This window comes from Leptonychotes weddellii, chromosome 5 (assembly GCF_054177405.1).
Source record: "Leptonychotes weddellii isolate Sample4059 chromosome 5, ASM5417740v2, whole genome shotgun sequence".
NCBI classification, from domain to species: Eukaryota; Metazoa; Chordata; class Mammalia; order Carnivora; family Phocidae; genus Leptonychotes; species Leptonychotes weddellii.
In genome coordinates, this window is record NC_138373.1 from 86,271,832 (window position 1) to 86,285,603 (window position 13,772).

The 13,772-nt window shown below is 33.4% G+C and overlaps 1 protein-coding gene across 4 annotated transcripts in view; it reads right to left on the reverse strand.

Moving 5' to 3' along the window:
• KRAS (KRAS proto-oncogene, GTPase) overlaps positions 1 to 13,772 on the reverse strand; it is a 35,844-nt gene that overhangs the window by 10,845 nt on the left and 11,227 nt on the right. For 3 of the 4 annotated variants that reach the window (XM_081821361.1, XM_006727737.3, XM_081821358.1), the window contains exons 3-4: positions 4,375 to 4,553; positions 2,776 to 2,935 (exon numbers count right to left, since the gene is read on the reverse strand). In XM_081821361.1, coding sequence (XP_081677487.1) covers positions 2,776 to 2,935; positions 4,375 to 4,553 — 339 coding nt within the window. Of the gene's footprint in view, positions 1 to 282; positions 2,225 to 2,775; positions 2,936 to 4,374; positions 4,554 to 13,772 lie in introns of those variants that run through there. The other variant, XM_081821359.1, reaches the window with a different exon arrangement.

A 13,772-nucleotide genomic window follows, 5' to 3' on the forward strand; every position in this document is an offset into this window, starting at 1 on the left:
TGAGTTTTAGGTTCATGCTCAAGACTGAAACTTAGGGTATGAAGCAAGTAGCTGCTGTTAAAATTCAACAAGAGTATGCATATTTAGTTTGCTCAAACAACAAATAAGTAATAGCAGATAAGTAACAAAATACTCTGCAGAAAATAGGGCTTCAAATTTTCACAAAAACTGGAAATGTAAAATTTATAGAAATTTACATATATCGTAACCTCCACAATTACTTGGAATAGCTCTTTAAAGTCTTCCAAAAGCATGCAAATATCAAATAAATTTCAACAGAGAAAGATGAGTAAACTTTTGAAAGGCAAATCAACAAGTCCATGAAATAAAAAGAAATCAAAGATCAGAAACTAAAATATCTAAGTTATAGTTTAGCAACATAAATTATATAAAGATATAAATAAAGTAGGTTATAAATATAAGAAAAGCTGAGCATGAGAAGAAATAAAGTACTACAAGTATTCTTTTATATTACTCTATATTTTAGATGATCTACATAAATGTCAACAAAGCAAATTTAAATTAATCTACTTCCATATCATATATACTACATTCACATTCCCTACCCTCCCCCCCCCCCAAAAAAAACTGTGTAAAAGCTACAAAATCTACTTTAAAAGGAATCCAGGTAATTTTCTGATTATCATGAATGCTGTGGTATATTAAAGCATTAACGTCAAACACTAAGAATAAACTGTACTTCTTAGGTAGTAACTATATAACAAGAAAGAAGACACAGCTATTTTAGGCTCTTTAAGTAGAGGGCAACATTGTCAGAATAACAGACAACTCCTTTTTACTGTCTTCTGTTGTCTTTCTACCCCAAGTATGGTCCATGTACCAAAATCAGCATCACCTGAGAGCCTGTTAAAAATGCAGGATCACAGGTCCCAACCTGAACCCACTGATTAGAATGTGGATTTGAATAAGAAGCCTACTCCATTCATATGTATGTTAAATATAAGAAGCCCTGCTCTATTTGCAACCCCTTTTACCACATGAGGCAAAATCAGTTTTTTTTTTAATAAAATGTAAACTAAAATATTAAGTAATGTTGTCTAAAAAGTATCTTTTAAAAGTTACAAATAATGCAAGTTAATAAAATGTAATGGTATGATTTAGTAGTAGGCAGTATGTTGACAAGTATTTTCAATAACGTTCCTTGTATTTTACATTTTCATAAAAAAATGTTGGGAGAAAAGTTATAAATATTATAATCATGTTTTCTGAGTACCCCTCTATAAGGGAAATCAAGAAGTCTGGTTAGAGAAGACCAGTAAAAAGAAGACAAAAACCAAACTTCTCCCAGTCTCTGGGACCTGGGAATGGATTTGAATGCAATCTTAATTCCTCTAAAGTGAAGTGAGAAGTGCTATATACCAACTTCTTTCTTTAACCTATAAATCAGGCTTTAGAATGAGATTATTTGTACTATAATCAAACTACAGAAATTCAGCTTTTAATCCCCCCCAAAAAGACTTAAAATAGAATTCATTGTTTCTTCAGTGTGTATCAGATGTGTACAATCAGGAAGCAGTACATATGATCTTCCACGAAACAGCGAAACATATACACTAGCTGAATGATGGTTTACTTTAAAATTTTTATCCGTTATAATTCAGTGAAAGTTACAGAATACCTGTTTTTATAAGTTTAAACATGTAATGAGTTGTTCATCAATTTTCTTACCTCCTAGCATTACAGAAGTTAAATTCCACAAAATTGGTTTTCTGGGTCACAGGTACATGTTACTAGCAAAGCCCAAAATAAACGTTCAACTTGTATGGAATATAAAATTGATCAATTTCTCAGTATATGAAAATTATATTCCATCATATCATTATGTATTCCTTTCTAGAATTTTTTCCTATATGTTAAACTCTCATTTCATACAAATAGGTTAAATAATGTCAACTGAAATTATTTTACCTAGAGAAAAAGTTACTTTCAAAAATGATAATTTTTGAAACAAAATTCAGAGTTAATATGGCATTAATTTTTGTCAGAACAACACAGTAAATGAATAACTGAGAATTTCAATTTGCTTTCTAAATATCCTTTTACTTTAATGAAAACTTTCTCCAAAAATAAATTTATTTTAAAAAAAATTCTACCAAAAGGGGGATGGGGGGATGGGGTGGCTGGGTGATGGCCACTGGGGAGAGTATGTGTTGTGGTGAGTGCTGTGTATTGTGTAAGACTGATGAATCACAGACCTGTACCCCTGAAACAAATAATACATTATATGTTAATGATAAAAGAAAATTAAAAAAATTCTACCAAAATAAAATTCTTTAAACATAATAAAACTTAATCTAGAAACACACGGCATAATACTCTTCAAAACACTTCTAAAATAGGAATCAGTATTTGTTCCCTTGTTCTTTGACTTTATAAATATAACAGTTAAAAAAAAAAATCCTTGTGTATCTTGAATGCTTAATGTAAGATGTGCTGAGTTGAAGAGAAATATTCAATGTGGAAAGAAACCAAAGCCAAAAGTAATACCATGGACATTGGATTAAAAAATGCTGCCTTTCATATCCTTAACAGAACATTTACCAAATAAACATTGTTTTATTTTCTATGTTAGCATAATGGAAAGAAAAATTAAGTTACATTAAATGATGTAACAGTTATGTACATTTATCAATGTTCTTGCCTTCCTACCGTCAAAATGATGTTACCAGAATATATGTTAGCAAATTATGATAATTAAAATATTTTGATATAGTTTACAGAGAATAGATTCATATTTACTACAATTTTACTTACCTGTCTTGTCTTTGCTGATGTTTCAATAAAAGGAATTCCATAACTTCTTGCTAAGTCCTGAGCCTGTTTTGTATCTACTGTTCTAGAAGGCAAATCACATTTATTTCCTACTAGGACCATAGGTACATCTTCAGAGTCTTTAACTCTTTTTATTTGTTCTCTGGGGAGGGAAAAAGAAAAACACATTACGGCAGAGACATTAGTAACTAAATATATCTTTCAAAAATTGTCCATAATTCTGCCCTATAAAATATGGCTGAAAGAAGACATTTAATATAATTTCTAGTTTCCAACCACACCAAATTTTCCTTGATTCTCCTTCTATTTATTTTTTTCTCCAATTTAAAGAGAGAATTTCTATGTCCCTTAAAAGATAAAATACCAAAAAAATATGGTAAAACTACAATCTAATAGGTCCATATGCAGGTAGGTCACAATGATAAAACAGAAAACATTGAAAAAATTCTAGGCTAAAAATGTGCTGTGCCTAACTGTTAAAATTATAATCTTAGAAACATATACTGTGTTATTAAATGTACATGTATTTATTACAAAAACATGTAAGGATTACAATGACATAATTTTCACGTTATCTTTCTCAAAAAGGAGAGCACCAAGTAGAAAGATTCTGATTTCTATGTGGATAACACTGACATTACTACACTGTTTATTCTGTTAAAAGTCCTTCTACATGTTGATTTTTTTCAATAAGATGTGTATAAACTCTAAATTCGGGGTAAAGTTATATTCTTTCACAATTTTAGGTGAATTTCAAAGATAGAGCATGGAATAAGAAGTAGAGAATGGAGGAAGAACTGGTTCAAATCCCCAGTTCCTCTACTCAATAGCTAAGTAACCTTTATAGCTTAACATACTGACACCTATTTACTATTCTACAAAAACACTGTCACCCACTCAAATTTCTTTTTCTCTACCACTAGACTACAAAGAAAACATGCTGTAAGAAATGTATTAAAATGTTAACTCACTGTTATAGAACATAGCTAATGAATGGGATATTTAATAAGCACTTTTTTGAAAACTGTAAACCCTCAAAGAAATAGAATATAAATTATATTTAATAACAATTATTTTAAAGTAGTCAATTTTATGCAGATTTACCAGATTCTTTACAAACTGTAATTGTTCTAATATTTCAATCTTTTACAACTTCAGAGTGTTTTCCCTCACTATCTAAAGCCAATGTTTATCCAGTTCCAAGAAATTCTACACTATACGCGATTATTTTTAAGGCTATTTCAGTGGTACCTCCTCCATTACCTTTTCATATTTTTGTTGATGGTATTCATTTTTATGATGACTCTAGCTTAAAGCCTTGCAGTGGTTAACAGCACAGGTTTTGAAGTCAAACAAGCGTAGGTTTCAATTCCAGCACCACTATCTATGCAATCTGGAACAAGGTACTCAACGGTTCTAATCCGCAGGAACTTTATTTGTAGAACAGGGAAATATTACCTACCTCATTATTATTTTAAAATTCAGATTAGGTAATTTATGCATGGTAGTCAGCAAAGACTCAACAAATGAAAGATATAATTACTCCTCAATGTCATTTTATTATATTCAATTTAAACCCACCTATAATGGTGAATATCTTCAAAAGATTTAGTATTATTTATGGCAAATACACAAAGAAAGCCCTCCCCAGTCCTCATGTACTGGTCCCTCATTGCACTGTACTCCTCTTGACCTGCTGTGTCGAGAATATCCAAGAGACAGGTTTCTCCATCAATTACTACTTGTTTCCTGTAGGAATCCTGAGAGGGGAGAAACACAGTCTGGATTATTATGGTGCACCTTTTACTTTTAAAAAGGTGTTATATGCAACCCAACAACAAAAAGACAACCCAATTCAAAACAGGGTAAAGGACCTGAACTGACATTCCTCCAAAGAAGATACACAAATGGCCATTACGCAAATGAAAAGATGCTCAACACATCATTAGGGAAATGCAAATCAAAACCACAAGGAGCTACCATTTCACACCCATTAGGATGGTTATTATTTCAAAAAAGGGGGGGGGAAGACAAGTGTTAGCAAGGATGTGGAGAGACTGGAAATTTTATCCATTGCTGGTAAATGGTACAGGCATTGTAGACAACAGTTTGGCAGTTCCTCAAAAAAAATACAGAACTACCATATGATCCAACAATTCTGTGCCTACATATATAACCAAAAGAAGTGAAAACAGGAAGTCAGACAGATACTTGTATGTCAATGTTCATTGCAGCATTATTTAGAATAGCCAAAATGTAGAGTATATACACAGTGGAATGTTATTCAGCCATAAAAAGGAATGAAATTCTGTATGTGTTATAACATAGAAGAACACTGCAAACATTATGCCAGACACAAAAAAGGGCAAATAACTGTGATTCCACTTATATGAGGTACCTAAAATAGGTAACGTCAGAGAGACAAAAAAGTAGAATAGAGGTTACCTGGAACAGGGGGAGAGGGGATTTGAGAGTTACTGTTTAATGAACACAGGGTTTCAGTTTGGGATGATGAAAAAGTTCTGGAAATAGAGCTACTGGTTGCTCAACATTGTGAATTTACTTAATTCCACAGAACTGTACAGTTAAGAATGGCTGCAATGATATATAAGATATATAAGATATATGTATATATCTTACAATTTAAAAAAAAGGTTTACAAAACAGTATTATGCAGATTCAACAATGCAAGTGTTCATATTATTAACAAAAAGATCCAAATGCTCTATGAAAGAAAATAATTATTACAAAAATGGGATAGCTCTACCAACTCTATTATTCAGAATAGGATGATTTAAAATGGCAAGAAAAATCAATCAATTTACAAATAACTGTCATGCATCTATTTTACTTACAGTCAGAAGAATATGTAAGAGAAAGGTCAATACTGAGGATTTTAATGCCCTTAGCCATTTCTGAATCCTGGGAACAATATGTAATAGCCAGATGGATACTACGATAACTCTAGAGGGCATGACTGTTTTATCCGCAAATTCTATGTGGCTTCTATAAAAGGGGGAGCAAGGAAGGGAGAAAGAGATGGATATCTTAAAGAGACTGTGCAACTCTAAGACTGAATAAAAGGAAAGGGAGTGGGTAACATTATAGAATCTTATAATGAAAATGTGATTTTCCTCTGACTTTTGATTAATACTTATGCCTAAAAGACTTCATGTACTCTCTGCCAAAATAGGACTCAAAAAAGTAAGGAAAAGGGATGGTGCAATGTAAAGTCATGGAATAAGAGGAAGGGCTAAAAATGGGTATAAAGTGTAAACCAAGGACACTTCCTTATTGTTCCACATGTGGGCTATAGTATTAAAGTGCCCTTAGTTCAGGAATTACTGCATAGACTACTCTTATCATTAAGAAAATAGAATGGTCATTAAAAATCATGTTTTTGGTACAATATCTGAAAAATCTTTATAATAGAACACAAAGATATAGATGTAGCATGATCCCAAATATATATATTTATTTATATATCCCAAATATATATGTTTAAAAACTGGTGGTATATACATCAAAATGTTAAAAGGGTAAGTTTTTGATAGAGTTAATTTAAGAAATGAGTAACTTATCTCTTGCTTATCTTTTTATTTTTTGGTACTAGATGCTATATTAAAAATATTCCTTTCTATGAATTTTAATTTTTAAAAGGGCAAAAAGCTACCATAATAGACTATGATCTCATGGTTATCTTTTAGAGTAAACTATACTTTCTAAATTGTCTATAATAAAAATTAATTATCCATCAGTCAGAAAAAAAGGATATCTATTTACTTTCTAAACAAGTTGTTTACTAAAGATTTGAACATTTGGTTGGCATTTTATTATTTTAATCTATTCCCTTAACTACTTGAAAGAACTCCTGTATATTATAAATTGAAAACCAGTGTTTTTAAAGTATGATGGAACAGCAGGAATTGAAGCAAAGTACAGTGTCTTAGAGTCAATCCATTCATTACCCAGGTGTAGCTATGGACCAGACTTTCTTCACCTATTGCTGTCACCTCACATTCTTCACTTACCAATGCTAACTTAAATTAACCTTACAGTTGATAGTTTTCTTAGTTTTTACATCTAAAATTTTCTCCCAACAATAAAATTAAAGACCATAGTTTCTGGAGCCTAAGGCGTGGCTGGGGGATTACTCACTATCCACCCACATATAATACCTCCAAGATGTACCTCAATGAATTCCAATTTATAAAATTTTGAAACACTGTGTTCCAAAAGTATATAATGTGGAATATTAGTATTTTCTTTGTGTATTTCATAACATGTTTCCATGATGAATATTCTCCATCAAAGGAACTGAGAAACTGGAAAAAGAGTCCTTATTCACCAGTACATTTCATTCCCATTATCTTTTCCCTTCTAAGCCCTAAAAAAAATTGCCAGCAAAGTTCTGAGTCACACTCAGTTACTGAAAAAAGTAATCTAAACCTACTTATGGGCAATGAGTAGAATATCCTGATTAAAAAATTCAGTATTTCCAAAGTTAATTCTAACTAGAGTTATCCTAGAAGTGCAGTCACTGAGCTACATAAAAAGGCAATACAACTTGGTAAAAGCTTAAGAACAAAGTGTTAAATGGCAAAATATAATCTGAAAAGAACGGACAGGTGTGGTGACAAAGCAGAAGGCAAGCACAACAAAAATGACATATAAATACTAAAGATTTTTGTTCTAACTTCAGGTTAGCCGTAAGAAAAGGAGTATATGGAAGTAGAAAAAATTTACATCAATGTAGACTCTTTCCCAGGATTAGAGTCTAAATAAGGGTTCAGCAAACTACTGGCCCACAGGCCAAATCCTGCCCACCTGTTTTTGCATGGCCCACAAACTAAAAATAGTCTTCGTGTTTTTAAATGGTTATTAAAAAAAAAAAAGGCAAAGATTATGTGATGAAGACCTTTACAGAAAATGTGGTCCTTTGCATAAGAGTTTGCCAACCCCTGCTCTAAGCTAATAACTTTTCACAAATCTGAAGCATTCTCAATACATGTTATTTATTCTTTTTATACTTAAAAAAAATCACTTTGAGAAAGCACAGGTTATCAAAACCCAACCAATTTAAATACACATAGATTCTATAATGAAACTAGTTAACAATGAAGCAAGAAAAGGATCAAGACTTTTTTTTTTTTAAGTAAGCTCTATGCCCGATGTAGGGCTCAAACTCAGGACCCTGAGATCAAGAGTTCCATGTTCTACCAAACTGAGCCAGCCAGGAGTCCCAAGACCTTACATTTCTAATTAGTATTATTTCCAGCCTTTCAAATGGAATAAACTTTTAGATCGGGTACATAGGTTACTAACATTCTTTGCAAAAGAGGATAAAGCCACTTAAATTAATTCAGTATAACATTAATTGAAGGAAAGTTATTCCACATATTTTCCTTTACTCCCGGCTCAAGTGCTATTTTTTAATTTGCTGAAGTGGTTAAAAAAAAAAACAACAACTTTTCTAAAAGAAATATACCATGCTGGCAAAAGTTAATCTTGATAGAGCACAAACATTTCTGGTGATACAATAAACAGGCACAATCCTTTCGGAAAGCAATTACAGTATTTATCAAGAACCATACAATGTTCATAGCCTTGGACACTGCAATGCTACTTCTAGTAAACGATGCTGAGGAAACATGGTTTTATTTTTTTTTAAATGATAGTTATAATAGAGCTATACTAAACGTGGCATCCTAAAAAAATTACATAGGCATTTAATACTGACCCACAATCTTGCTATTTATCTATTTTCAAAATAGACTTCACATCCAAGCATCCACCACCACCATCACCCTCGTTCACGACATGCATGTTTTGTCTCATGCAATTTCTTACAATTGCTTACAACAGAGATCCCTATTGTTACTCTTATATGGTCTCCACAGAGCAGCTAGTGATCGTTTTTAAACGTAGGTTAGACCATGTCACTCGCTTGCTTTAGGTCTTCTAATAACATCCCTTCCTTTTTAAAAATTAAATCCAAAGAACTTACCAGTTTTCTTCAGCACCTCTGTCTTTCCTTCACAGAATGTATTATAATCTATAACTACAGTTTAAGTGTATACCCCCTACTATGCTGTGAACTCCATGATGGTTGGGCTCACATCTGCTCTGTTCACTGTACACCCTATGTGTAAAGTCTTCAATACCGCAGGCAACCAGTACTGTCTGATGAATAAATTCAACATAAATATATGCATACACTATAACAGTCTTATAAAAATAAGCACAGGTTTAAGATATTGTAAATTATATTAAAACAATGAAGTTGTAAATTTTAAAATTATATTAAGAGTATTTTAACAAATGTATTCAAGCAAGTTTTATAGGATAAGAAACGTTTAATGTAAAAATATAAACAAAACATGAGAAAAATTTAAAAACATTTTTGGGAGGACAGAGTAAGATTGCAGAGACCACAGGGGCTTTCAACTACATTAAGTTTTATATCTTGAAAAAGAAAAAGGATCTACACCAAATATGGCAGAATGTAAAGATATGAAAAAGCTGGTTGGTGCATACATGATGTTCATTATTTTTCCATACATTAAGAATGTACCAATTTCATCACCACTCGCTAGCAATGGATTTTATATTTTTATTTTTCTTTAAATTTTGTCAATTTATTAAGCTAAAAATTCTTATTGTTTTAATATCCATTTCTTTGAGGATTGTTACTTCTTTTTCATATTTCCATATTTATTCCCATCACCTGGAATTTTCATCTTTTCTGCACTGACCGGTATAATTTTTTAAAGTGTTTTCCAGTTTATTAAGACACCTTTAAAGGGGGGCACCTGGCTGGCTCATTCAGAAGAGTATGTGACTCTTGATCTTGGGGTAGTGAGTTCGAGCCCCACGTTAGGTTAGAGATTACTAAAAAAATAAATTAATGAAAAAAAAAAATCACACACCTTTAAGTGTTGTTTTATATACAGAAACTTATCTGTAGACCCAATTAGACAAATTTGAAAATTAATACTAAATCATTCAAGACGAGATAAACTTGTTGACCAGGACATCACTTTGTCAATTTTCTATTATAATTAATAGTAACCAAGTCACTCAGTATGTTCATCTTTTCACAGACTCAATTTTGTTTTTCAACTCAGGCAGGAAACCCTAACATGGGAAGACACTACAGTAAACAAACAAAAATGGTATGTCAGATGCTATGATAAGCATATTACAAGTATTATCCCATTTAATCTCCATCTTCATGCTGCTGATTCCATCAGATGCTCTTGTAAATATGAATAGGGCTGCTGAAAATGTCAGCTAAAGAATTATTTGAGGATTTACTTTTGAAATGTTTGTAAGGTTTTCTTAATGCATTAAGTGCCATGAGTACTTTTCATGTATTGCTAAATATAATAACACCTACAGGAAAAAAGGAGAAACTCACTTTTACTCTCTTAATGCTCAAGTATTTTGTTACTCTTCCAAAAATTTATGTTAATCCATCATAGAATGATATGTTCCACACTACTGGTTATAAGCCATCAAAGGCTGTTGTAGACAGCTTTTTTTTTTTTTAAGATTTTATTTATTTGACAGAGACAGACACAGCAAGAGAGGGAACATGAGCAGGGGGGAGAGGGAGAAACAGGCTTCCTGCTGAGCAGGGAGCCCGATATGGGGCTCGATCCCAGGACCCTGGGATCATGACCTGAGTCGAAGGCAGATGCTTAACGACTGAGCCATCCAGGCGCCCCTAGACAGCTACTTTTCTTTTTTCTTTTTTTTTTTTTTAAAGATTTTATTTATTTATTTGACAGAGAGAGACACAGCGAGAGAGGGAACACAAGCAGGGGGAGTGGGAGAGGGAGAAGCAGGCCTCCTGCGGAGCAGGGAGCCCGATGTGGGGCTCGATCCCAGGACCCTGAGATCATGATCTGAGCTGAAGGCAGACGCTTGAACGACTGAGCCACCCAGGCGCCCCGACAGCTACTTTTCAAAGACAGCTAGAATCATGTATAATAGCCAGATATGTTAGAATTATAATAGGAAAGAAACATGGAATTTGGGAGATAACAAACCCAGGCTTATTAGTTCATTCCCATCTACCCACTCCATTCTCCCTTGCATCATAGGGACACTTACTAAACATCTACTAAGTGTTATATACTATGCCAAGGAGTTACAAAGTTTCTGACTTCAAAGAGCTAGGTCTGGCAGAAGAGATATGATATACAAATAATTAAAACACAGTGAAATAAATGCAACACCATATTCAGGACAAAGTACAATGGTGGCAATAGGAAGGAGAGATAACTCTGCTTAAAGGAGTTAAGAAACACAGGGGAGGAGAGGGCCACTCCAGGTGATAAGGAGCAAAAAGAATGTATAAAACCATGAAACATATGTTGAGTACATGGAGCCAAGAAGTTCAATACAACTTTAACCTAGAGGGATTTTAGGTAAGTAGAAGTGAAACTGGACAATCAAGCAGAAGTCAGCTTATGGAGGGTCTTGTATGCCACATTAAGGAATTTGGAACTTCATCTTATACTAAATTACTGGAAGGTTTTTAAGTAGGAAGGAAACATCAGATTTACCAGATTCACTGTTAGCATTTTTATGAAAAATTATAGAAAGGGAGCAGGTTGGAGGCTGGAAGATGAGTTAGGAAGCTATTACAACAAATGATAGAACCTGAAGGCAGCAACAGCAGTACGGAGGGAGAACATTAGTTTAGAGAAATATTTAATGGGGAAAACTGGCAGAACTACCTCATACATTGCTGGTGGGAATGTAAACATTGCAAGCACCGTGGAAGCGTCTGACAGCTGCTCAGAAAGTTAAACATAAAGGTACCACGTGGCTTTGCAATTCTACTTCTAGATACATACCCAAGAGAGCTGAAAATACATGTTCACCCAAAAAGTATACACAAGTGTTTACAGCAACATTATTCAAAACAGCCAAAAAGAGGAGACAACCTAAATGCCCATGAACTGACTGATAAACAATATGGTATTATCCATACAACAGAATATTATTCGACCATTAAAGGAATGAAGTGTTGAACTAAGTGATAACGAGGATGAACCCTGAAAACATTATCCCACATGAAAGAAGCCAGACACAAAAGGCCACATATTGTATGATTCCAACTATATGAAATATGCAGAAGAGGTGAATCCACAGAGACAGAAAGCAAATTAGTCGTTACCAGGAGTGGCAGAAGAGACTAGGGAGTGACTGCTTATAGGTATGGGGCTTCTTTTCGAGGTGACAAACATGTTATGGTCGTTTGTGAATATACTAAAAACCACTAAACTGTATATTTTAAAAGGATGAATTTTATCTCAATTTTTGTAATGGCAGTTTACTGACTGGGCATAGGAACAGAAGGGTAAGAGTAGAGGAAAAGATGAGTTCAATTTGGGGCAAATCGAATTCCACGTTTATGGGTTGTTCTGGTGGCCATGACATGGAGGCAGCTTGCTATACAGATCTGATGCTCAGGACAGAAATCTAGGCTAAAGATATACTCCTAAATCTTCAATCTAGGGGCAGCTGCAGAACTCCACTTACTTGTGGTATGAGTGCGGGCAAACTACTTTAATGTCTCATGTACTGTAAGCCATGGTTCCTTCAGCGGTAAAAGTAGGTAAATAATACCATACAGGATTTTGCATAGGTTAGGATTAAAGACTACGAAAATCCTTTATAAAATGAAAAGTGCTATAACAACTTAACTGTATGATTTTATATATTACATTGCACATGCTATTACAGGCCAAAAAGGTTAGGGGCTAGGCCACTGGCTACTATGAACTATACGGCAACAGTAGTATTCTGTCTTTATAAGATCACTGAACAACTACACTTGGACTACTTTTTGCAAAACTGGTCACCATATTTCAAAACAAATATAATAGACAAGCTCCAGGGAAGGAGAGCTAAAACTCTGAAGATTACAAAGGATCTGTTTTGATTAGGCAGCAAGGGTGTTAAAAGAGCTTGTTCTCATGACAGAAGTTTTGATTAAGATATTAAGTGTAAAAATAAAGAAAACAAAAATTTCTTTACTAAATAAAGAATACTTTATGAGAATGTTGAATCTTTGCTTAAGACTAGAGAGAATAAAATGTGTACTACTTGCAAGAGATAAAACTGGTTCAAAAATCTGAATAAACTCAAGGAAAATCTGCATAACAGATTTTGAAAATAAAGATATAATAAGCATACATCTGTAACTATTGAAGTCATGTGGCATTCTGCCATAAATTATCACTTGATGCCACGGTCAGAATGTGAGGCAGGATCGAGCATGGATCCAATCTTAAAATTACAGATGCCAATAAAATTTTCATGTTTTGTATTATATCTCTCTCAGCTCTTCTTTAATTGGCCTAATACCAAATTCTTTATCCAAGATACCTCTGCATTGTCCAATCTGTTGAGGCTTTAAGAAGGGGAAGAAAGTAAATATGAAGTAATCTAATGGTAGATAATGTTAGTGACTTTTCTCCCTCAAAAATGAGTACTTTTCCCTCTCAGAAAGTATTATGCTCATTTTTAAAAACCAAATAGTACAGAGATGAGTCTGACTAAACTTCCATATTTTATGTACATACTCACAGTTTTTATATAAATGGAATCACATTCTACACAATGTACTATGATGCAGCTTCACTTACAAAATGGGTATTTTTCAATGTTAGTACGTATAGATCTACCTAATCTTTTTGACAACTATATAATTTGTATAGATATACCATAATTTACTTTACCCATTGGTAGCCATGCGGATTATTTCCGTTTTCAAAAGTCATAAACAATACTGCAAGAAACATTCCTATGTATTATACATCTTAAACATTTATCCAATTGAATCGTTGGGATAAATTCCTAAAAGTGAATTACTTGGTCAAAGAACATGCAGTTTAGGGGCGCCTGGGTGGCTCAGTTGGTTAAGCGACTGCCTTCGGCTCAGGTCATGATCCTGGAGTCCC